General features: G+C 36.7%; 3 protein-coding genes across 4 annotated transcripts; all 3 read left to right on the forward strand.

The window, feature by feature from the left end:
- Positions 1 to 412: 412 nt before the first annotated feature.
- On the forward strand, positions 413 to 9,564 carry LOC308693575 (uncharacterized protein). Of its 2 annotated transcripts, XR_014030481.1 has the most exons (3): positions 413 to 621; positions 6,659 to 6,907; positions 7,186 to 9,564. XR_014030481.1 is itself a non-coding variant. In XM_081370567.1 (2 exons), exons 1-2 carry the CDS (start codon positions 6,823 to 6,825, stop codon positions 8,268 to 8,270), a joined length of 1,170 nt encoding a protein of 389 aa, XP_081226693.1. In that variant the 5' UTR covers positions 6,689 to 6,822; the 3' UTR covers positions 8,271 to 9,508. The 2 variants fall into 2 exon arrangements, 1 of the variants encoding a protein (XP_081226693.1); XM_081370567.1 differs by lacking the exon at positions 413 to 621 and having other exon boundaries at positions 6,689 to 6,907; positions 7,186 to 9,508.
- Positions 9,565 to 9,929: 365 nt separating this feature from the next.
- LOC308693572 (uncharacterized protein) lies at positions 9,930 to 16,087 on the forward strand. Its single transcript, XM_081370564.1, has 3 exons — positions 9,930 to 10,141; positions 11,294 to 11,542; positions 14,468 to 16,087. Exons 2-3 carry the CDS (start codon positions 11,458 to 11,460, stop codon positions 15,565 to 15,567), a joined length of 1,185 nt encoding a protein of 394 aa, XP_081226690.1. The 5' UTR covers positions 9,930 to 10,141; positions 11,294 to 11,457; the 3' UTR covers positions 15,568 to 16,087.
- Positions 16,088 to 16,734: 647 nt separating this feature from the next.
- On the forward strand, positions 16,735 to 25,137 carry LOC308693576 (uncharacterized protein). Its single transcript, XM_081370568.1, has 3 exons — positions 16,735 to 16,910; positions 21,599 to 21,772; positions 22,826 to 25,137. Exons 2-3 carry the CDS (start codon positions 21,688 to 21,690, stop codon positions 23,884 to 23,886), a joined length of 1,146 nt encoding a protein of 381 aa, XP_081226694.1. The 5' UTR covers positions 16,735 to 16,910; positions 21,599 to 21,687; the 3' UTR covers positions 23,887 to 25,137.
- The last annotated feature ends 1,848 nt before the right edge of the window (positions 25,138 to 26,985 follow it).

Below are 26,985 nucleotides of genomic sequence, written 5' to 3' on the forward strand. Positions count from 1 at the left end.
ACAATCTAACTGACATTCCCTTCTTCATGTTTTTCTTCATGAAAACGATACAAGATATCTCTAAACAGGTTTTGACTTATTTTAATACTAAGACACATACACAGAAGTAATTAGAGACATTTATAATTTTATTTTAACTAGTCAAAATGTATTTGAAAATCTCAATAAAAAAAATATATATATATATATATATATTTCTTACTAATAAAAAGTAAAAGTATCTTTCAAATGAATTAACAAATTTGATTCTGTCAAACATTTCATGAAGAAATGTAAAACTGATACAAGATGTTAATTTTGCAAAAGTAACTGTATTTCACTTATTTCTAGACCGTTACTATATTAAACAACTTAGTATTGGCATATGATTTTTTTTTAGATATCTGAATTACCTGATCCAATAGTCGAATCTGCTGTTGTGTGACGTGAGACTGAATTTACTCGGCTCCTCTCCCACACCAGAGCTCCGCCCCTTCGCGTCTTGTTGATAATGCTAGTGCTAACTGCTAACAACTATACAAAAACTGCTGCTGCTGTTGTCACGGAGAGAAAAGATACTTACAGAATTATTAAACAACATCTCGATGCATTCATATGTGGTAAAAGTCTCCAGCATGACAGGTATGTAGCGCTGTGATTTTAATTGAATCATGTTGCAAAACGGACCAGAATGTTTGTTCAATAATGACAGAGAACCGCAAACTGCTCATCGGGTTTTATGTATTATACATTTTAAAAAGACGAGAGGGAAGAACAGTGGTGTTATACACAAAAACTTAAAATAGCACAAATAAACGCGTGACGGACAAGAAGGTGCGCCGAAATGAAAATTCTGGATGCACTGGCCGAAAACCGAAACCGAAAATGAATTTTTGCCAATTCTCACTATTAACTAGTTGCTTATTAGCATGCATATTATTAGGATATTGGCTGTTTATTAGTACTTATAAAGCACATGATATTAATGCATTATTCTACATGATCATATTCTACATTCCTTAATCACCCAATACATAAACTTAACAACTACCTTTATAACTATTAATAAGCAGTAATTAGGAGATTGATCCAAAGTTGTAGTTAATAGTTAGTTAATAGTGAGAATTGGATTCTAAACTAAAGTGTGACTGAATATATGCAACAGAATCAGATTTAACCAAGGGCTGCCCCCAAATAAATATTTTTCTACTCGTCTAGTAGTCATTAATTTAAGCCATTAATTGATTATTTCCTTGTTTATATTAATTTAATTACTAAAATATGCAGGGTCCGGAATATATAGCCTATTCCTTGTTCAAGTGCACGGATAAATCTTGCAGAAAAGCACCAGCAAAAGTAATTATAATGAATGTGTCAGAAAAAATAGCAATGAGACATTTTAATTGTTAATTGTTATATATAAACTAGTGTTTTCTGAGTCCGAGTCAGCTGCAAAGATGAAGTTGACGATGCTGACTTCTACATCTCTACGCATGTTTAGAGAGAAATACACAGATCTTTATTTGTTTTTCGATTCGAATTGGTTAATTTAAAAGTAGACATTTCAAGCTTTCTATAGATATTGTTCTCATTTCTGTGAGGCAAGAAGCCTATACACTGAGTCTCAGTTCATTTATGAGACGCTCTGCTGTTCAGGGAGACCGAGACGGTAGAAAGCGCATCCTGTGTTTTTGTATTTTACGTAAAACCTTTACAGTTTCTAATGATGTATCTGTATGACCAAAAATGACGGAGTAGAGTAATGCAAGTGATCGTGCAGACGCTTCTATATTGTGCATTAATACTTCAACTTCCAAACTTTACACAAAAGCGCATATGCGCCTAATAATAGTGCACATTTATTAACATTAAGAGCTAGCAGCCATGTAAAGTTGCTACTACTAAAATTTTTCAAATGATAAGCCACATTTGAGGTTGGTGGATGATAGCAAAGTTACAAAAATATAATAAAAATGCTGCGTGAGAGTGAAACTTGAGCGATGAACACAGAGGGGCAGGGCGGCTTACAATTTTGGCCTATTTTCTCTCGGACAAAACCCTAAAATGCCATTTCCGGCCGATAATTTTCAGTGGCTGAAATTTCGGTGCATCCCTATTTTTTTAAAGTTTGAGTGGTATTAATATGTACTAATGACATTGATTAGTACATTATGTTGAATATGGATTGTGTCTTCTGTGTCAATGCAGGTTTACTCATGTCTTTAAAGGTAGGGTAGGCAATTTTAGAAGAGGCTAGCAATAGCAAGCTAGCATTGAAAGCATAAGATCCCAGCCTTCGTTTAGAGACACGGGCTGCATCTGAAAATGTAGGCGGTTGACTAGTTGCCTCGCTGCGCACGAAGGTTCCTCACAAAACGGATTTCGGACAGACTTCTGAGTAGGCCTGCACGATTCTGGGAAAAATATGAATCACGATTTTTTAGCTTAGAATTGATATCACGATTCTCTGCAACGATTTTTTTCTCAATAAGTGTAACAAGGCTCGAAATTGCGACCATTTTGGTCGCATATGCTCCTGAAATTTAATCTGTGCGACCTAAAAATATATTTGGGAGCATTTGTGCAAGTGCAAATAATGGTTGTGGTGCGACCTGTTTTCATTTCTCTAAAATGATCAAAATCATTTGACCCGATAGAAAAAGGGCGGAAGACTGAAGTTTCACGTGGAGCATTCGGAGATTTTTTTCTCCTAAATTACCGTGGAGTGTGAATTGTGCTAAAAAATAAACTACCGGGATAATCACACAACGCTTGCCGTATGCTACACGTCCACTAATGACACGTCCGATTCGCGAACTAATGACTCATTTGAACCGATTCACTTTAATGAATGGTTAAAACAACTGATCTGTCCAACACACTCATGAGACGTCTGAATCGGTGTATAACAGATCGGTAACACTTTACAATAATGTTCCACTTATTAAATTCTAGTTAACACAGTTAACACTTACTATTAATAAACTGCACTTTGTTAATTTGTTAACCATTGTTAATGTTAATTTCAACATTCGGGCTACTAATAGCCTACATTATTGAATTTTTTTTATTATTTGTTAACATAGTTAATGCACTGTGAAGTAACCTTAATGAACAATGAACAGCTGTATTTTTATTAACTAAGATTAACAAAGATTAATACAGCATATTAATAGCAATAGAGTGCCAAGTGCCAAGCAAAAAATGCAAGGACAGGTGTGTGGCAAACAAATCAGGTTCATCAGGTTCGATTATTAAGGCTTTTAATCGGCAGGATACGTCAAATATAACCATACTGTCTATGAATATAACACCGCATACACCATCGCCAAAGAAGAGCTTGCCTTCACTAAATTTATGTCAAATGACAAATCATGTGCCAATATCATCGGGGTGAGATAATATAGAGCCAGAAGACCAAATTTCAAATCTTGGCCACAGGATGAAATAAAATCTGTTAATATATAATTTGTAGTTGTGGTGCTCCTTAATTTTTGGTGGGTGCTCCTAAATTTTTGCTGGTGCTCCTAACTTTTTGAAGTTGGGAGCACCAGTGCTACCAAGTAAAAAAGTTAATTTCGAGCCCTGTGTAATGTTTATTGCACACATGAACCATGACAAAACAAAACAAATTGGCAGTACCAAAAATATTTGTTTTGGCACCTATAGAACATTGCACATCACCACAAGCCTGTAAACATAGAGGCTTCAATGAATAAAGAAGAAACACTCTTTAACTGCTTGCCTTTTGTACAATTAACATTCAACTGGCCATTCAAGTCGGTTACCAAAAATAGAAGTTTAACGCACTGCGCTGAATATGGCCTGAACATGGCTCTAAATAGGCTAATTGAAACGTCATTCAACATTCTGAGGGTTCAGTGTCTAAAGCAGGGGTCGGCAACCCAAAATGTTGAAAGAGCCATATTGGACAAAAAAAATAATAATAATCTGTCTGGAGCCGCAAAAAATGAAAAGCCTTATATAAGCCTTATAATGAAGGCAACACATGCTGTAAGTGTCTATTTAGCTTTATAGGTGGTTTGCAGTCACGTGATTGTGATGACGCGCAAAATTCAGATGGAGGGCAGGAAGTGAAGAGCAGAATGGACGAGATGGAGGAAAGTCTGAACGTACTACTTTTAGACGCTATTACAAGAGAAAGATATAACAAAATATTGAAACATATGTTGGACGTGATCCTTACGTTATGAAGAGGAGTGATTTTTCAACTGAATTGAAAGATTTGCCTGTAACATTACGTTTGTCTTCAGTTACAGGTGTAACTTACAAACTCAGAGAAAGGAAGAAACAATTACTTTGACTTACAAAGTTCGGAAACTGGTACGTTACACAAACTAGCCCCATAAGTTGTATTAACTTACTTACGAAGTGAATACTCATAGGCGTCGATTTCGGTGGGGACGCGTACCCACCAGATTTCGTCACGAGTCATTTTGTACCCACCACTTTTAACTTAACGTCCATAATAATTGGGCTTTGGGTTAGATTTTTTTTACAGTTTTCAGTGGTTATGAGGAGCAATATGAGAGAGAAATTTGGTGATCGTTGTTTAGGAAGGCTACATTAAACCATAAAGCTTTTTCAGGACTTATAAAGACCATGAGAACCATGAGGAGTCAACCCACAGCCGCTCCGCTGCCCTGCTGAAAATGTGAAGCAGAAACACCAGAAAACGTCAGATTAATGTCAGATAACATCCGTAATAATTTGACATTTGGTTCGATTTTTTTGACCGTTTTCAATGGTTATGAGGAGCAATATGAGAGAGAAATTTGGTAATCATTGTAACATTAAACCACGTCATGTCATTTTGTCAACATGGTAGGCCTACTTATGAAGCAGAATAGTGGGTCATATGTCTAATGCTTTTTGAAAACTTAAGGCTTTCTTCTTCATAAAACGAGTCGGACATCACATTTTTGTATACATTTTTATTTCTTTACACTTGTAAGCTACAGGACATAGTCTTTCAAAACATGACATGCACGAAAGAGAAAAAAATAAATAAAGCGTCATTGTACCCAGCACATTTCAAACCAAACTGACGCCCATGTGAATATTGCACACACGGGCATTTTCCGATTCGGCTCCTCCCGACCGCAGGCTTAAGTTTGCAAGCCATTTTTTTCTGTGTTTTTCGGTCAATTTCTTGCATTTTTCCCCCTTAGGAACAACAACTTTTGGTACACGATAAAAACTCCTCGTGGTTTCTCGGTTTGATCGATTTAAGCAACCATAAACGACGCAAAACATAGGCATTTTGAGTTTGTTATAGTGTTTCTAAATGTAGCACATTACTTCCTGCCCTCCATCTGCATTTCACGCCATGGCAACGCAGTGACGTGATGTCATATGCAAACAAGCTATATCCAATTTGTTTATTTCCGAACTACCGCGCTCGCTCGACGAGTGAAACACGTGACTAAAAGGTGCTTTGTCATTGGGTGAGGGTGAAGCCCTGAACTGACGAGTGAAACACGTGACTAAAAGGTGCTTTGTCATTGGGTGAGGGTGAAGCCCTGAACTGACGAGTGAAACACGTGACTAAAAGGTGCTTTGTCATTGGCTGAGGGTGAAGCCCTGAACTTTGTGAGAGCTGTCCTTTCAAAATAAAGGCAGAATCAAAAGGAGTCAAGAATTTTTTTTTTTTTTTTTTTTATCAAAGTCATTTAAAAATTAAATCGTGAATCGAGATCGCGATTTTATAACGATTTATCATGCAGGCCTACTTCTGAGGCAGTGTAACAGTTTAATGATCTACAGCATCTTCGTGTGCAAACGTTGCCTGCTAAGTCATTGACTGATAGATAGGGCAGCGAGGCAACAAGTCAGCCGCCTAAGTTTTCGGACGCAGCTGTTGACAAAATAAAATTAATTTAGTTCAGTTAGAGAACAGAAACTATAACTAAAAACTGAATGCGTCTGCTCAGCAGCAGGAGTCAAATTTCACCTCATTTCGCCCATTTTGTCTCTCACTCTTGACTGACAAGACGATGGCTGAAGATTTGGTTTCAAAGCGAAATGTAAAGGCACGCTATTTAAGCAAGTTTGTCACTGTTTTGTTGTGTTTTCATTAAGAGTAATAATGAACCCACTATTCAAGCAGTTGCTGCTAATTTGAAAGTGAAAGTAAAATGCATGAATGGGCCTTCATGGCGGTGCATGTTCACTAGCGCAGAGCTGAGCAAGTGTTTTCACTTAATTCCTATGGATGTTCTCTAAGTAGTTTAGATATTGGTTGAATAATATAGCACATAACCTGTGCCTCGTTTCATCCTTATCCCAGTTTACATAAAAAAAAGAGCAACGTTCCTCTGGAGGAAATTACGAATATGTAACCATCAAAATGTTATATATTTTAACTTTTAATTAAAGGCATAATATGTTTGCTGTACAGTACTCATATTTAGCTTCTTCGAATATTACTTTCATGCAGTGTGTAATTAAGCGGTTTGTGTAAGTAAAAAAAAGGCTGCAAAAATCAAAGTGCACTGTTTTCAGACTCTTTTAGAGATGAGGTGATGTGCATTATATTCAATTGTTAACCCTATTGCAGGAGACTACAAAACAAAATGAAGAACCTTTAAAATGGCATTATAGGGGCACTTTAACGTAACCCAGTATAAATTCAGTAACTTATCTTTGTTTTTTCCAGATCTGGTCCTGTGGGCGTCAGTATCACACAGTGATCACAGTTCACACCTGCAGTGAAGCCCCTCCCACAACAATTCACCAATAAATACTGGGAATATTCCCATCATCCTACAAGAGAAGGACAAACTCCAGGAGTAGCAGCTGAAATCTGTGTGACTGTTAAAGATGGAGTTTATTAAAGAGGAGATTGAAGACATGAGGGATCCAGAACCATCCAGAATAAAACATGAAGATACTGAGGAACAAATAGGTTGGTGTCCATTCTTGATTCTTCATTGTTGACTGTTGACAAAAATTAAGGTAACAAAGCTTCAGTTCAATAGATTTGCCAAATAGAGATACAGAAAATGCATCTTAATGATCATAATCTTGTATGGCTGTTGTCATCCACATTTTAAATGGATTAACAAGAAAATGACAGAACTAAACTTTGGCAAATCAAAGATCTGATACTTTATACTCTGTTTTGTTCTGTTAAATCAGAGTTCACTTGAACTTATTTTGACAACATAATACTTTTCATTTTAGACTGGATGGAGATGAAACCGCAAAAACATGAACTGAATGAAGCAGAGGAGGAACAGCAGAGCATCAAAACTAATAAGCTGCACACCTGTCCTCAGTGTGGAAAGAGTTTTGGTCGCAAAGGACACCTTAACAAACACATGAGAATTCACACTGGAGAGAAACCGTATCCATGCACTCAGTGTGGAAAGAGTTTTGCTTGTGGATCAGGTCTTAAACATCATCTGCGTGTTCACTCTGGAGAAAAACCATTTAACTGTGATCAGTGTGGTAAAGATTTTAATTCATCATCAAATCTAAACAAACACCTGAAAGTTCATTCAGATGAGAGGCCTTATGTGTGTTCTCTCTGTGGAAATAGTTTTTCAAGCCTTTATTATTTTAAATTGCATCAGAAAACACACACCACTGAAGTGAGAGATCATGTGTGTTGTGACTGTGGGAAGAGCTTTATTACAGCTGGCCATCTGAAAGAGCACCAAAGAATTCATACTGGAGAAAAACCTTACAAGTGCTCATATTGTGAAAAGAGTTTCACTCACTCTGGATCTCTGAAATCACACGAGCGAGTTCATACTGGAGAGAAGCCGCATCACTGCACTCAGTGTGAGAAGAGTTTCAAATGTCCCAGAGGTCTCAGGAATCATCTGTTTGTTCACTCTGGAGAAAAGCCATTTAACTGTGATCAGTGTGATAAAAAATTTATTTCATCATCACATCTCAAAAAACACCTCAAAGTTCATTCAGATGAGACACCTCAGTTGTGTTCTCTCTGTGGAACGATTTTTTCAAGCCTTTATTATTTTAAATTGCATCAGAAAACACACACTAAAGTGAGAGATCATGTGTGTTGTGACTGTGGGAAGAGCTTTACTAGAGCTGACCATCTGAAACTGCACCAAAGAATTCATACTGGAGAAAAACCTTACAAGTGCTCATATTGTGACAAGAGACTCACTCGGTATGAGCACCTGAAATCACACGAGCGAGTTCATACTGGAGAGAAGCCGTACCAGTGCACTCAGTGTGGGAATAGTTTCAAATGTTCATCAAGCCTTCTCACTCATATGAAAAAAAGTTGCAAGTGAGAAACATTTGTTTTCATGTCGAATACCTCACAAGTAAATTGTGTCAGATAAAAAAAAATGTAGTTTGTGGACACAAAAGGGGTGTCCAAACTCAGTCCTGAAGGGTTTCGCTCCAGCTTTCCTCAACACACCTGCCTGGAAGTTTCTAGTAGAGATGGTCTGAATATTGGGAGATCCGAGGGTCTGTGGCTTCACCATTTGAATAAACATAACGGCTAACTTGGATCATGTGAGAAGGGCCGTTCTTACGACTGCAATGAGGCTCCACTCCCTAGAGAAAAGATTAAAAAATCAGATTGAAATAATTGATGGAATTCCCTGTGTGAAGACCAGTTTTTGTGCCGGATTCTACAACGATTTATATACATCTACATTTTGCAAAGAACATGTTCAAGCTTTTTGTGATGTTTCCATTACCTTAAAAGTAATTAATCAAGCAAGTAAATCTGGTTAGGACACGATGTACATCATTTATTGTTAAATAACTGACTCACTGAAAGCAAACCATTATTGAACCTCTTTTCCTCTTCTTTAACTTATTTATCTCACTAGCCAATCATTGCTATTTTTTCTCTGAATTCTCTTAACAAAAGGTGCATTGTTGTTATTTTGTGTTTTATAAATGTCAACTCTGCATTTTTTGCAACAATAATAAATACAATATCCAACTGGCATTTCCTTCAAGGGTTTCTTCATGAAAATGATTCGCCTATCTCTAATTGACTAGTCTAAATACTATTTTAAGACACGTGCACAGAAGAAATTAGAGACATTTGTAATTCAGTTTCAAGTAGTTCCAATGATTAGCCTGGGAAAACCCAGACAACTTCAGATTTGCTCTGCAAGTAGTCTGGCAAAGAGCTCATTCAAGACCATTTCTAATCTGTCAAAATCACAGCACCAATCAGAAACGTTGAGGCGGGCTTTACACGATGACGATCGCTCTGATTGGTTTTAGGTCTTTCCAATTGCGCCCAGAGGCATTTGAGCGACGTCCGTTGGTGACGCCCCTTTGGAAATGAGTTATTAATGAAGCTTTGCCAGACCATAACTCAGTTACGACTGAGAATGATCTGGTTTTAACCAGGCTATCCAATGATATTTTCAGATATCTGAATTGTACTGCTTTAAAAATAAATAAATAATAATATGTATTATTGAATGCCAGCCACATATCAATAATAAACATGACAATAATCCAACATATAGTGTAAAAATACTATCCAAATATAGACTACAAAAAAAAAATAGGAAAAGAAAATATACAGTGTAATTTATAAGATAATAATACAAGTAAAAAGAAAGAAAATATAAACAGAAAAAAAAAGATGTGAGATCATCCCTTAAATAGCATAAAAGCTTCAAATAGAGACCTAGTGCGTTTTGCTGTACTATTTTTAAACCCATATAGTAACTCGATATAATTTTTCATATCTATCTGAAATAACAAAAAGTTGGGTTCCCTTTAACCCATTTTTGTTGATGTATTTGGTATTTCCCCATAATCAAACAAAGATTAACAATAAAGGCCTCATTTGCTGGTAATCTTTGTCTATTAAAATAAACAAAAAATACATATTTTTTAGAAAAGCAAACTTTCATCACTAAGAATTTACAAAGAAAACATTCCAAATATTTTAATTGTATCTGATCCTAGTCGAATCTGCTGTTGTGTGATGAGAGACTGAATTTACTCAGCTCCTCTCCCACACCAGAGCCCCGCCCCTACGCGTCTTGTTGATAATGCTAGTGCTAACTGCTAATAACTGTAGTCTACTTTGTTGTCACGGAAAGAAAAGCTATTTGATTTTCTTAAGGAATTATTAAACAACAACTCGATGCATATGTGGTAAAAGTCTCCAGCATAGCAGGTATGTAGAGCTGTGATTTTAACTGAATCATGTTGCAAAACGGACCACAGGAGTGTTTGTTCAATAACGACAGAGAAGCGCAAACTTCTCATCTCATTTTATTTAATATACATTTTGAAAGGAGTATAGTGAAGAACAATGGAATTATACACCAAAAAAGCGAAATTGTCTTATTTAACGATGTAAGTTAGAATAGGACAAAACCCTTCATTAGTCCTCTGTGCACACACTGTTATTTTAACATTCAGGACCTTTATTATAAAATTCTTACACACAGGGCTGTTTCAAGACTCTTCAAGGCCAAACAGATTAGATAACAAAAGCTTTAAAACCATGTCAGTATAGCATATGTTTTATGTTAAGCACAGCCTAATAACAAATGCTTAAACATGAGAATCATGTTAAATGTTGCGGTTAATGATCCACAAACTGGATACAGAAGAGACCATGTTTAATGCTATTGTATAGGAAATGGTGAAGTATCAGCATTCTTTTAACTATAATGACAAATTGGTAACACTTTATAATAAAGTTCCATTTGTTATTGTTTGTTAATGATGAATTAACTAACATTTACAACGAGGAATACTTGAAATATTTTTTTTCCAAGGTTTTTGTTCATAACACTTTGCATTTAGTATATAATTATTTAGCCTCAAATGTGAGGTTCATCATTTTATAACACTTTTAGAAGAATTTGTTTTGATAAAACTGGTATTATTTGAACTGTAAAGTTGTTTATTGCATCGTCATTTTACAGTTTAGGATGTTACCATAGACATTGGTGTTTTGCTACCTGTCATGTTTTGTTCTAATATCAGATTCAGAACTTTTTGAAATTATTTCACAATTGTTTGAAGATTTGTTGCTTATACCCTCTCTGTTCAGTCTGTATTTTTTAAGTGGATTTATGTTGTCTCGTAAGATTTCGGATTAGTTTAGATATTAGGCTAATTGAACAATTGAACCTCTGCCCTGTTTCATCCTTATAATATCCTGGGTTACATAAAAGTGAGCAACCTAGAGTTGTTTTATACACTACTAATATGTAACCATCAAAATGCTCTATATTTGAACTAAATTAAAGGCAACATATGTTTTCTGTTAAAGTAATCCAGTATAAATTCATTAACTTACCTTTGATTTTTCCAGATCTGGTCCTGTGGGCGTCAGTATCACACAGTGATCACAGTTCACACCTGCAGTGAAGCCCCTCCCACAACAATTTACCAATAAATACTGGGAATATTCCCATCATCCTACAAGAGAAGGACAAACTCCAGGAGTAGCAGCTGAAATCTGTGTGACTGTTAAAGATGGAGTTTATTAAAGAGGAGATTGAAGACATGAGTGATCCAGAACCATCCAGAATAAAACATGAAGATACTGAGGAACAAATAGGTTGGTGTCCATTCTTGATTCTTCATTGTTGACTGTTAAGAAACATTAAGATAACAAAGTTTCAGTTCAACAGATTTGGTGGCTGTGAAATAAATGAGCAAAATCGAGATGAAGAAAATTTATCTAAATGATCATAATCTTGAATAGCTTTTGTCCACCACATTTTAAATGCATTAACAAGAAAGTCAAGTCAAAAGAAAGTGCTTTTAACAATTTCAATATCAAATTATTTCAAAGCAGCTTTACAGTGATAATAGGAAGTTAAAGTAACAGAGACTGTTTTGGCTTTACAGCAGCTCTAGAATAAAGTTATTGTCCAGCCTAAGTTAGTTTAGATTGATTCACTTCCGTCGCAACGATCGTTAGTTATTAACAAAGGGGCCGCTTACACTACAATGTTCTAACAGAAAACCCTTAATGCGAACAAAACAGTGCCTGGGTGGTTCAAGAACGCAAACCATGAAATAGGTTCCAAGGTACAAGCCTTGAAAAATGTATAATACAGAATTTTGTATCGCTTCCGCGTAGCCACGTGAACCGGAATCACAGGGGAGAGACTAGTTGACACTTCAGGACTGCATTGTCATCGTGTCCAGGCGCTGGTCCTTCATCAGATCTGGATACAGCCTGGATCCGGCGGACTGCGATAAACCTCGGGATAAACAGAGAGACTAATATTAGCGTAGACACCATTCTTCTTATGATGTAACGTGTACATCAGGATTTATGGGAAGTGTTCCCGGTTCCGGCTGACCTAATCTATGCAGCCTAAAGGCTGATTTATACTTCTGCGTCGGACCTACCCCGGAGCCTCTCTACGCTGTAGGCAACGCGTTGGTTTTAATTTATACTTCTGCGTCATTGTCCGCGTTGACATGCAATTTCACATGCAGAGGGAGCATGTGAAACCTGAGGGAGGGGATTCTAGTAGACCAATCATATCGCTTGCGTCTGCATAGAATTGACGCATTATTACATTTTTGGAGAGGTGCACGTCAGGGTACGCGTGCTACACACAGCTTACGACGTAGCAACGGCGGGAGTTCCACGCAGTTTGCTAGGTCAAAGAGATGTGTTTTTAGTCTAGCTTTGAACTGACAGAGTGTGTCTGCTTCCCGGACAATGTTAGGAAGACTGTTCCAGAGTTTTGGTGCTAAATAGGAAAAGGATCTACCGCCAGCAGTCGATTTTGATATTCTAGGTATTATTAACTGGCCGTAATTTTGAGATCGTAATAGACGTGACGGACTATAATGCCTTAAGAGCTCGCTCAAGTACTGCGGAGCTAAACCATTCAGTGCTTTGTAAGTAATCAGCAATATTTTAAAATTTATGCGATGTTTAATAGGGAGCCAATGCAGTTTTGACAGAACTGGGCTAATATGGTCATACTTCCTGGTTCTGGTAAGAACTCGAGCTGCTGCGTTTTGAACCAGCTGTAGTTTGTTTATTAAGCGTGTAGGGCAACCACCCAGTAGAGCATTACAATAATCTAGCCTTGAGGTCATGAACACATGAACTAATTGTTCCGCATTTGTCAATAAGAGCATATGACATAATTTAGATATATTTTTAAGACGAAACAATGCGGTTTTACATTTACTAGACATGTGACTTTCAAATGAAAGATTGGTATCAAAGAGCACACCCAGGTTCCTAACCGACGACGAACATTTGACAGAGCAGCCTCAAGTGTTAGACAGTATTCTAGGTTATTACGTGAGGAAGTGTTTTTGTCCAATAATTAGAATCTTTTTTTTTTCATAATTTAGAAGTAGGAAATTACTAGTCATCCAGTTTTTTATATCCGCTATGCATTCCGTTAATTTTTTTGAATTGGTAAGTTTCGTTAGGTTTTGAAGAAATCTAGAGCTGAGTATCGTCAGCATAACAGTGAAAGCTAATGCCATGTTTTCTAATGATATCTCCTAATGGTAGCATGTACAGAGTGAACAGCAGCGGTCCTAGTACTGAGCCTTGTGGTACGCCATACTGAACTTGTGATCGATAAGACATCTCTTCATTTACTGCTACAAACTGATAACGGTCAGATAAGTATGATTTAAACCATGCTAATGCAATTCCACTAATGCCAACATAATTTTCGAGTCTATTTAAAAGAATGTTGTGGTCGATAGTGTCAAATGCAGCACTAAGATCGAGTAACACTACATTTACATTTACATTTACATTTACATTTATTCATTTAGCTGACGCTTTTATCCAAAGCGACTTACAATTGCTATATATGTCAGAAGTCGCACGCCTCTGGAGCAACTAGGGGTTAAGTGTCTTGCTCAGGGACACATTGGTGTCTCACAGTGGTTTCGAACCCGGGTCTCTCACACCAAAGGCATGTGTCTTATCCATTGTGCCCCCCACCCCCACACTAATAGAGAGATACAACCACGATCGGATGATAGGAGCAAATCATTTGTGACTCTAACGAGAGCTGTCTCGGTACTATGGTACGGTCTAAATCCGGACTGGAAATCCTCGCAGATATCATTTCTTTCTAGAAAGGAACACAGTTGTGAAGACACTGCTTTTTCTAGTATGAGTGACAGAAAAGGTAGATTCAAGATCGTCCTGTAATTGACTAATTCTGTAGGATCAAGTTGCATTTTTTTAACAAGTGGTTTAATCATAGCCACCTTAAAAGTTTTTGGTACGTATCCTAATAAGAAAGATGAATTAATGATATTAAGAAGAGGATCTATGACCTCTGGGAGCATCTCTTTCAGTAGCTTAGACTGTATAGGGTCTAACATACATGTTGTCGATTTAGATGTTTTAACGAGTTTAGAAAAAGACTGAACTAAACTTTGGCACATCAAAGATCTGATACTTGATACTCTGTTTCTTTCTTCTGTTTAATCAGAGTTCACTTGAACTTATTTTAACCACATAATATTTTCATTTTAGACTGGATGGAGGTGAAACTGCAAAAACATGAACCGAATGAAGAAGAGGAGGAAAAGTATAGCATCAAAACTCAAGGAACAAAATCCAATAAGCTGCACTCCTGCTCTCAGTGTGGAAAGAGTTTCAGTCAAAAAGGAAACCTTAAGACACACTTGAGAATTCACACTGGAGAGAAACCGTATCCATGCACTCAGTGTGGGAAGAGTTTTGCTGGTGAATCAGGTCTCAAGTATCATCTACGCATTCACTCTGGAGAAAAACCATTTAGCTGTGATCAGTGTGGTAAAGATTTTAATTCATCATCAAATCTAAAACAACACCTTAATGTTCATTCAGATGAGAAGCCTTATGTGTGTTTCTTCTGTGGAAAGAGTTTTTCAAGAATGCGTCATTTTAAATTGCACCAAAAAACACATAATGAAGTGAGAGATCATGTGTGCTTTGAGTGTGGGGAGAGCTTTACTACATCTGCCCATTTAAAAAATCACCAAAGAATTCATACTGCAGATAGACATTACAAGTGCTCATATTGCGAGAAGAGTTTCACTCGTTCTGAAAACCTGAAATCACACGAGCGACTCCACACTGGAGAAAAACCGTACCAGTGCACTCCGTGTGAGAAGAGTTTCAGATGTAAAACTGATCTCAGATATCATCATCTCCGCGTTCACTCCGGAGAAAAGCCATTTAACTGTGATCAGTGTGGTAAAAAGTTCATTTCACCATCACATTTAAAACAACACCTGAAAGTTCATTCAGATGAGAGGCCTTATGTGTGTTCTCTCTGTGGAAAGAGTTTTTCACGGCTGAACAGTTTTAAACAGCACCAGAAAATACACAGTGAAGTGAGAGATCATGTGTGTTTGGACTGTGGGAAGAGCTTTACTAAAGCTGACAATCTGAAACAACACCAAAGAATTCATACTGGAGAAAAACCTTACAAGTGCTCATCTTGTGACAAGAGTTTCACTCAGTCTGCACATCTGAAATCACACGAGCGACTTCATACTGGAGAGAAGCCGTACTACTGTACTCAGTGTGAGAAGAGTTATAAACATTTATCAAGCCTTCATATACATATGAAATTATGTTGCAAGTGAGAAACATTTGTTTTTATGTCCAATATATTCAAGTAAATTGTGAGAGTTTGTCCTAAATGCACAATATCATCTAGTTAAATTTTGTCAATTTGGAGAAAAGTTTGGAAAATTATAAAGACTTAAGTTGAAGCTTCACCAGTCAACAACTCTTACAGTGTAAATAAAATCTATCGTTGTTGTAGTTTATTTTTCTTTCAGGATAGGTTGTGTGCTAAATAGGTGAAAGTCAATTTTGGTAACCCATACTTGGAATTTGTCCTCTGCTTTTAACCTATTCAAGTTAGTGCACACACATTAGGAGTAGTGAACACACACACGGAGCAGTGGGTAGCCATTGGACGTTAGGTGTCTTGTTCAAGGACACCTCAGTCATTTTCTGCTGGTATTGAAAATCAAACACACAATCTTCGGGGACACCAGTCCGACTCTCTAACCAATAGGCCAATTCTTGAATTAGATATATTCATGTCATGTATTTAAGTGTATTATATTGTGTTCTGATAGTTCATGTAATTATGAGAAATAAAAGAGAAACAACATCTTGTCTTGATTTATTTATTTAATGAACACAAAGAATGAGGTATATAGTTTTAATCACATTAATGAGTCTAAACGCTCAATCTTAATACTGTGATAAATATGTTTGGGATGTACAGTATTATTGTAAAATCAATTCAAATTAGGTATTGTATCATACAAAGAGGTTGGAGTCTTCTTAGGAACAATAAGGTACCTTATAGTTTAAATTCACCAAAGCAGTGAATAGGTAAAATGTGGAATATTTTCTCCTAATGCTATGTGTTTACAGTGTATTAAAATATGATTAATATGCCAGTTTACAGAAGATATCAGACATAACCCTGTTGTTTCTACTAGACTATCCAGGATCAGGTAATCCATTTTACTTTTGTGTCGTTTTTAAAGCAAAATTGGATTGATCACCTCTGATCCAGATGCACACGTTTTCAGATGACCAAATCTGGATTACAAGTGCTCCAAATGGGGTTACATTTCACAATGTGGGCTGCTAGCACTGTGAATGTGGGGTAACTCTCTAAGTGCTTTTGTTTGAAGAGAAAGAAAACAACATCCCCATTCCATTTTCAATTTACTATGATATTTTCTGATATCTGAATTAACTTATTCTAATCGAAACTGCTGTTGTGTGGTGTGAGACTGAATTTACTCAGCTCACAACACCAGAGCCACGCCTCGTCGCGTCTAGTAGACAATGCTAGTGCTAACTGCTAACAACAGTAGTCTACTGCTTTGTAGACACGGACAGAAAAGCTACTGGATGAATTCCTTCAGGATTTATTAACATCTGGATGCATTCATATCTGGTAAAAGATCTCCAGCATACTCGGCATGTAACGTTACCGCTGTGATTTTAATTCAATCATGTTGAAAAACGGACCAGAGTGTTCAATAATGACAGAACCGCAAACTTCTCATCTGATCTTATTTAATATACATTTTGAAAGAGTGAATATTTAATGATCGCACTTTGAAAAGACAAGAGTGAAGAACAATGGAATTATACACCAAAAACGTGAAATAGTACAAATAAACGTGCGACGGACAAGTTTAATACTAAAACCCAGTCAAAAACTTGAAGACTTAACGTGTAACGTTACTTAAATGACACTGATTATTACATTAATTTTTAAATTGATTGTTCCTTCTGTGTTGATGCAGGTTAACTTGGGTGTCAGTAATCATTATTGTAATAGTTAACAAGGGGGCTTCTTAGACTGCTTAGATATAATTGATAACACATTAAAGTTAATAATTCTTCTTGGGAAGTTCATATCCATAAAGCTAAAGTATGTCTATAACACCCTCCTTTAATTTTTTTTGTAAGGATCTTAAAATATTCTATGACTCATTGAACTCAATCACTGGAAATAAGAAGTGCATAAAAACGTCTCTTATATTGAAAAGAATAATTTGTAGAATTTAATGTTTTACTCTGTACAATGTAGGCCTAAGATCTGTTATATGTTTTCCCCATTTTCTGTTTGTCTTATGTTTGATGCATATATTTGATATGTCTGTAAGCTTTTCTGAAAGTTTAATAAAAAAAAAAAGTTAACAAGGGGGCGTGTTTATGGCAGGAAATCTGTGATAGTGATAATCTGCTGTTTTGAGCGATGAGCGCTAGTGCATTAAAGTTCATTTTTAAAATGTTGCACCAAACATGAGACGTGCACATATCCTCCTTCTGTTTTTATTAATTATTTTTGGAATGAAGGCTAATACAATTTTATCCACAGCATGCACATCTCAACAGTATCCTACAGCCTAGAATTGGACAAAACACTTCACAAGTCCTCTCTGTGTACTTTGTAACTTTTACTAATTTAACAAAATTCAAATTTGGGAGCATATGCGACTAAAATGGTTGCAATTTCGAACCTTGATAATGTTTTGGTTTTTTTCTTTCAAAACCTCTAGTTTTGTTTTCTTCCAGCTGCGCTCCTTTTTTCTGTCTGGTCTCTTAAAGGGATACTTCAGGATTTAGCATTAAGCATTGTATTAGTAGAAAACCTGTAGTATTTTCGAATTACCGTGCTTTCCACCCTCATATCCCACTGAGACGAGAGATTTATGTATTTTTTTGTCTGGAAAAAATCCTCCGATGATGCAAAAATCATCATTTTGCGTCATCGGAGGATTTTTTGGCCAGTAGGAGCTGTCCCGCATGTTTTCAACCCGCCCATAGGAGGTGGGATCTCACTCACAGAATGTACAAATAGTATCAGCCTCTTTCTTTGGAAGCTAAGCTAGCAGGCTCTTGTTCTGTGGAGAAAGCTGAGTAGTAGGGGTTACCATCCTCTTTTTTCCGGACATGTCCGGACGTCGAGATCGTCCAAAATGTCCGGGATTCGGCTTTTGCTTTCTGCAGTCGCCATTCATCGTTTACATGCACACCTTTTGTTTCAATCTAACTGAATTCATTCCGATTGGTGAATCTGAATGTAGTGTTTACATGAACGCTAAAAAAGTGATCGGTTGATGTGCTTTTTAACCTTAACATTTCTAAGAAAATTCCAACTCTTCCGTGAGAGATATACGTGACCGGCGCGTCTCAGAAATGACGCCACCGGCCTCACGCCGTTCTCCCGCGCCCCTCAGCCTCGTCCTGCTCGCCACAGTAAACATAATGGATGGCGACTGTAGAACGCAAAAGCAGAATACCGGACATTTTGGGTGATCTCGAAATCCCGGGCAAACTCGTCACGGATTCTCACTAGTAGCCTAGCCTTGTTGTTTTCAACTGCGCTCTCTAACCGGTAGGCGTGGCTTGGGAGTGGCCTCGTAGGGCAGCGAAGCAAGTGCATTCTGGGAGTTGTTGTCATTCATCCACATAAGCCAAAAATACATTTTCTGGATTTTCTCAGTCTAGAAAGTAGGGATGCTCATTTCGATTAATTTTCCCAACCGACAACCGCCGCTCGTTAATCGATTATTAACCGTTAACTGATAAGAAAGATAATAATATTGAATTGCCATTAAATACAAATAAAATTGACGCGTATCTGTGACCCTTTAAAAAAATACAAACACTTTTTTTTTATCAAAGGGTTTATTTTAACGTGCAAAGTGCAAACAGCAGCATACAGAACAGATCAACAACAGAACCTGGATTTAGTTTAAATTTTCACGCACCTGCAGCATTTCTGACAGTGAGAGAAAAACAATAAAATAATACAAATAAAAAACAAAATAGGCCTACACTAAATATATTTTTTAAACTTAAATAATTAACAAATTAAGATGACAAAAAGAAAACACTGAATCCGTTTGAACGAAGCTTTCAAAAACTGGCAATTTTTTTTCCGTAAACAGGCCCTGTTTAGCCTACACGAGAACGCTCGCGGGTGAAAACGTAAAAATAGTTTATCAGATGTGCCTTTCGTTTAGACGGCGACGGCGTTTTGGGGCTTAAAACGCCAAAAAAGTGAAACCACCCTCTAGGGTGGTAATCTTAAAAACGCTCCACCGTCGCGTTCCCGTTAAGGGTAAAAACATAGACAGGGTAAAAACGCAAAGTCTGCTAGACAGTGAAGGCGCCGATCACCGGTCCATTGTCACCTAGCCGCCTGGAGTGCATACTACATCGAATTTCACACACTTTTGCGTCACCATATGCACGCAGATGCACAGTGCTTCTTTTCGCTCGCTTCATTTTGCTTGCCTTGCTCGAAAAAAAAATGTCTTTCACGAGTGTGGTTGCGCGTGTCGAGCATGGTGTTGACGCGCTCCGTGAGTAAATATATAAGCTATATAGTATTTTATTTTTAAACCATGCAGCAAAAAAACTAAAAAAAAAAAAAACGTTTTAAACCGTTTTACTGATAGTATTAACCGGTAAATTTTTTTACTTTCGGTTAATGGTTAAACGGTCAATATGAGCATCCCTACTAGAAAGCTCCAAATTCAAAAATAATTTCACATTTCTTCTACATAAATTACCTATTTTAAATACACATTCATCTTTCCAGGGGTGAAGTACCCCTTTAAGGGCCTGAGTGTGCTCGTTGTACCACGGCGTTGGACTATTTTCTTTAATCTTCTTTAAGCACAAAAGAGTGACTGTGTCTAAAGTAATGGAAAAGAGAGAGTCAATAGTTTCTGTTGCAACATTGAGTTTTTCTAAGCTATCTGGGATGCTGACGAGATGAAACTGATCAGGAAGATTATTTATAAAACAATCTTTAGTGGTAGAAGTGATTCTACCATATTTGTAACAGAAAGTGGGCTTTGCAGCCTTGGCTAAATAAAGTATGCACAAGACTAGATAATAATCTGAGATGTCATCGCTCTGCTGCAGAATTTCAACGGCATCAACATTGATTCCATGTGACAATTTTAGATCTAAAGTCTGATTATAACAATGAGTGGGTCCTGACACGCATTGTCTGATTCCAGTAGAGTTCAGAATGTCTCGAAATGCCAATCTCAATGCATCAAATGTGAAACAGGATTTATAATTTATACTAGATGGTGTTACATTAAGCACCATCCCTTCAAAATAATTACATTTGAAACTAGACTTCTCAGTAATTCTGAAGATATTACTATATAAATTACAGCAACACCTCCCCCTTTGCCTTTCAGACGATGCTCTTGTTCATAACAGTAATATTGGGGGGTGGACTCATTTAGTAATATCTTGAAGTATTATTATAAAGTAATGTAATCGTCTGGTTTTCTGCCAGGTTTCTGTCAAAAACCTCACTTTGTTATTATCTGCAATCATATCATTAACAATAAGTGCTTTGATGAAAGGGATCAAATATTCAGCAACCCGAGCTTTATCAGTTGTTCATCTGGTTTATGTTTTTTACCGGTTGAACATCAATTACATTTTTACTCTTAAATGTGTTTGTGAGATTTTTGGTATTTACTAATTCACGGAACAAACACAGTCTCTATATGATGATATCTAGGTGAAAGAGTCTCTATTTGTTGGGATTTATCTGACCTCAGTGACGTGAGACAGCTAGCAGACGGTCGGTTTAGCCAGTCTGTCTGCTTCCTGAGCTGTATATTAACATTATATACAAGTTTTTGTTTGGTCAAAACTGGTATTATTTTAACTGTAAAGTTGTTTAAATCATTTTTATAATCATTTTACAGTTTATGATGGTACCAGACATTGGCGTTGTTTTCTACCTAAACATGTTTTTTTCTAATATCAGAACTTTCTGAAATGATTTCACAATTTTTAGAAGAATTGTTACTTATACCCACCACCCCCTCTCTATTCAGTTTGAATATATTGTTTAAGTGGATTTCTTCCATCTTATGTTAGAGTTCTGATTAGTTTAGATATTAATTAAATAATAGAACCTTGCCCTGTTTCATGCTTATAATATCCTGGGTTACATAAAAGTGAGCAACCTAGAGCTGTTTTATACACTACTAATATGTAACCATCAAAATGAACTAAATTAAAGGCACCATGTGTTTTCTTTTAAAGTAATCCAGTATAAGTTCAGTAACTTATCTTTGATTTTTCCAGATCTGGTCCTGTGGGCGTCAGTATCACACAGTGATCACAGTTCACACCTGCAGTGAAAAATCTGTGAGAAATCTGTGTGACTGTTAAAGATGGAGTTTATTAAAGAGGAGATTGAAGACATGAGTGATCCAGAACCATCCAGAATAAAACATGAAGATACTGAGGAACAAATAGGTTGGTGTCCATTCTTGATTCTTCATTGTTGACTGTTGAGAAACATTAAGGGTGTATTCACACCAGGAAAGTCCGATAGTTCACTTGCTTTGGTCCGGACCAAATAGAATGTTGATTTTTTTTGTTTGGTACGGTTCGCTTTCACACTGCTCTTTTTGCAAGTGAACCAAAATGTGTAAACAAAACCACACGTGTGCTAAGGTCGTCCATTCATTGGACAGGAATTCTCAAGCAGGGAAAAGCAGGAAGTGCACAAACAGGCTCAGCATTGAGATATTTCGTAATGTAATATTTGTTATTTTACTGATTTGGTGTTATTCTCTACAAACGCAATATGAAGAAACTATATGGTATAGATAAAAGCCCGCCCGCACTTACAATTGATTGCTTGGGTCGTTACATGCGCTTCGTGAGGCACACTAGCGCACACACACACACGCAAGGTCTCTAGCTCCCTCTCTCTGCCGTGCGCGTGCTCTTGCTTGCTCGCTCTCTCTAGATTCGCGGAGATTTTAACTGATTTGCGGGAATCAGGGAGCCGCTATCGAGATGCGGGAGACTCCCGGAACTTCCGGGAGACTTGGGATGTCTGTATAATAAGACAACATTATGCCAAAATGTCAGTTTTGTTAAGTATCCTCATAAGAGCAGTCAAATAAAAAGACGCAGTTTTCTGCAGTTGGGTCGGTTCATGTTCACACCGTACCAGAGTTCGTTTGGAACCGTACCGAGACCACCTCTTCAGCTGGGTCTCGGTTCGATTGTTTGGTCCGCACCCGAGTTCGATTGCTGTATTCACACCTGTCCAAAAGGTCCGCACCAAGGGGGGAAACGAACTAGAGTTCGATTCAATCGAACCAAACAAGGCAGGTGTGAATACACCCTAAGGTAACAAAGCTTTAGTTCAACAGATTTGGTGGCTGTGAAATAAGGAAAAAAACTGAACTAAACTTTTGGCTCATCAAAGATGTGATACATGATACTCTGTTGCATTCTTCTGTTAAATCAGAGTTCACTTGAACTTATTTTAACCACATAATATTTTAATTTTAGACTGGATGGAAGTAAATCTGCAAAAACATGAACCGAATGAAGCAGAGGAGGAACAGCAGTGCATCAAATCTCAAGGAACAAAAGCCAATAAGCTGCACACCTGCACTCAGTGTGGAAAGAGTTTCTGTCAAAAAGGAAACCTTAAGACACACATGAGAATTCACACTGGAGAGAAACCGTATCCATGCACTCAGTGTGGAAAGAGTTTTTCTCAGGCATCAGGTCTCAAGAATCATCTGCGTGTTCACTCTGGAGAAAAACCATTTAACTGTGATCAGTGTGTTAAAAAGTTTATTTCATTAGCACATCTAAAACAACACCTAAAAGTTCATTCAGACGAGAAGCCTTATGTGTGTTCTGTCTGTGGAAAGAGTATTTTGTGGCTGCGTCATTTTAAACTGCACCAGAAAACACACAATGAAGTGAGAGATCATGTGTGTTGTGACTGTGGGAAGAGCTTTACTAGAGCTGACAATCTGAAACAACACCAAAGAATTCATACTGGAGAAAGACCTTACAAGTGCTCATATTGTGACAAGAGTTTCTGTCGTTCTGAAAACCTGAAATCGCATGAGCGAGTTCATACTGGAGAGAAGCCTTACCAGTGCACTCAGTGTGGAGAGAGTTTCAAATGTAAAACTTATCTCAAATATCATCTGCGCATTCACTCTGGAGAAAAGCCATTTAACTGTGATCAGTGTGGTAAAAAGTTTATTTCATCATCGCATCTGAAACAACACCTGAGAGTACATTCAGACGAGAAGCCTCAATTATGTTCTCTTTGTGGAAAGATTTTTTCAAGTCTTTATTATTTAAAACTGCACCAGAAAACACACACTGAAGTGAGAGATCATGTGTGTTGTGACTGTGGGAAGAGTTTTACTAGAGCTGAATGCCTGAAACTACATCAAAGAACTCATACGGGAGAAAAACCTTACAAGTGCTCATATTGTGACAAGAGATTCACTCAGTCTGCACACCTGAAATTACATAAACGAGTTCATACTGGAGAGAAGCCGTACCAGTGTACTCCGTGTGTAAAAGATCAAGTAAATGTGTAAAAGCACAATAACAGTAATTTGGTGAAAAGCTATTGTCTCTCACTGAGAGAAAGAACATGTTATGTGGATCTTTTGGGAAAGTCTCCTGTTTAGAGCAGAGTTCAACTAACTCCAACCTTGAAGAAGCTGTGTATCGGTGTATGTATGCTAGTATTCTTTGTTACAGACTTGTTTTATTTGACATGTTGGCGCCTAGACACAGACTCGTGACCTCGAAGGAACACTCTTCCCTAACTCAGGGTTTGGGTGTCAACCGTATCATTGATGAAGAGATGCTTCTGTCTATCTGTCCATGTGTGGAAAATTACTATGTTTATCTATTTCTTAGCCGATCAGAATCATTCAACCTGAAGTAATGACGTAGCTTAGACCTTGGTGAAGGGTATAATTGCTGTGATTTTTGTAAATGTAAAAGGGAAGCGGCCTATGAACTCCTTGTGAGTCTTGAAGCTGACTTCTGCTGGTGAAACTGCAAACTGTCTTCAGTAAAAAAAAAAATATTTATTATAATTCTGACTCTTGTCTTCAATTTACTGCACTTTTAACTCCAGGTCTTCATGCATCATATCTGGTCCTTGAGTCTTTAACCGTCTATTCCCAACAACAGTGTAAATAAAGTCATTGTTGTAGTTTATTTTTGTCAGGATGGATTATGTGCTTTCTTTTTTTTTTTTTTTAGATAGCCTATATGTGACCCTGGACCACAAAACCAGTCATAAGTCGCACAGGTATATTTGTGGCAATAGCCAACAATACATTGTATGGGTCAAAATTATCGATTTTTCTTTTCTGCCAAAAATCATTCTATATTAAGTAAAGATCATGTTCCATAAAGATATTTTGTAAATTTCCTACCGTAAATATATAAAACATTTATTTTTGTGAGTGATGGCAGCACAATCACGAACATAAATGGACAACTTTAAAGGCGATTTTTCTCAATATTTCGATTCAAATTCCAGATTTTCAAATAGTTGTATCTCGGCCAAATAAATATTTATTTAGCTTTCAGATGATGTATAAATCTAAATTTCAAAAAATTTACCCATGTGACTGGTTTTGTCGTCCAGGGTCCCATATTCATGTCATGTACTTTTTATATGTACATTTATATGTATCAGGGTCAGTGACAAATAAGGTTTGTCAAGATGAGACAATCTTGTAAAAACTTGTTTTAAAAGCATGCCTTAGGTATGTTAAAATGTACATAGTGTATTTATGTTGATTTTATGTAATTAAAAATGACTTTTGCACCATTTTTTTTTATGAAAGTTAAGACAATGTATCTGAATGTGTCAAATGGTATAACTGCAAAAGAATGTGAAATATTACATATTTTATCCACCTAGATGGCATGTAAGTGTACATTTTAATTTATCACACGAAAATAGATTTTATTAGAGCGATCTCTAAATGTAATTTTTAATGTTTTTGCAATATTTTTCAGGACATATGCTGAAAACACCTCTGTTTTCTAAATAATCTTTTGACAAATTATGTAAAAATTGTTAAAAACCATGTTATTACACTAAACTAGATTATTAAATTTTATTCCACATTAATTTTCCTGTATATAATTATGTTTTTATGAAAAATATTGGTTACGCCAATTGACAAAAAAACAGTTACACCACCTGATCATTGAGTCAAAGGCCATTGTTTGTTGAGGAAATTGTGACTGAAAATCAAGCATGACAGTCAACAAGTTCAACAGAAGTGGTTTTGTTTTTGTCAATGCTGAAGAAAAACTGAAAAAATCTGATGAGGTTCATTCTCATGTTACGCAGCACGTTTGAGCTTCAGTGAGAACCAATGAGGTTCAGTCTCGTGTTACGCAGCACGTTTGAGCTTCAGTGAGAACCAGTGAGGTTAATTCTCGTGTTATGCAGTACATTTGAGCTTCAGCGAGAACCAATGAGGTTCATTCTCGCACATTTGAGCTTCCACAAGAACCATTAAGGTTACATTGAACACTTGAAAAGAGTTCCAAATAGTAGGTTAGTTTATATTACATTTTAATCAGCATCATAAACTAGTGATATTTGACTAAATTGGCCCCTGACAGAAAGGCTTGCATAGGAGTCAATAGGTGTAACCGGTTACACCATTTGACATTTCAGTTTCAAATCAAATTTGTCAGGCATTATCATGGACACCCATGTAATCATGTGGCCTTGGAGGTAATATTTAAAAAGTCATTTTTAAAGTTAATAATGATTTTTATAATAATGATGAATTATCAATGTATTTCCGGGGTCATACCATTTGACATATACTTAACAATACCTTGCCATACCCTAAAATTGTCTCCATGCAGCAGTTAGTTTCACTGGAGGTCCGTCTCTGTGATATAATTTCCTGTCACATCCTCTTCTTACTCAATATTACAAAAATGATTCCTTGAATGGTGGTTACACCACCTTGACACTTCAGGAATTTGACTTGACTCACATGATTCCAAAAATTTATTATAATATTCAGAACAATGGTGTTCCATTTACTTTTATTTACTGTTTTAGTTCTAATGTAAGATTATGCCAAACTAGCTGATATGGTGTTTTATTGAGAATTTCACCTTTTTTAAACAAGATCAATTATTTGGTACAAAGTTTTGACGGTTACACCACATAGACATTTTTTCAATCATCCCCCAAATATTCTCTTAAAATGAATTAAAACCAGAAATTTTTTACTTGTTCCTCAAAAAATAGAATTTATGCAAGTAATTAGCCATTTTATTTTACAATTTTAACCCTGTTAAATTTAATTAAACCCTACAAGATATCTATTTAATGAGTGCTGGGAGCATACTCAAGGAAATAATCGCAGTATTCGTAGTTTTCACGTGATGTCCACCATTATAGGAACGCATGGGCAAAACAAGGCTTTCCTCCATTGCCCACCCAGTCATTTTTACCTGGTTTGTAGTAAGGCAGTGACATTAAAAGACCAAATTCAATGAACACCTTATTGATTATGCATACTTTGTACAAGCAAGCAAATGAACACAGAATATTAATACAACACAAGGTTTCACGTTAAGAGTTTTTTCCATTGAAAACCAATAAAACGTGTTGCATTAATATTCTTGGCTCATCT

The sequence above is a fragment of the Scardinius erythrophthalmus genome, assembly GCF_964197995.2.
Source record: "Scardinius erythrophthalmus genome assembly, chromosome: 7".
In the NCBI taxonomy this organism is placed as follows: domain Eukaryota; kingdom Metazoa; phylum Chordata; class Actinopteri; order Cypriniformes; family Leuciscidae; genus Scardinius; species Scardinius erythrophthalmus.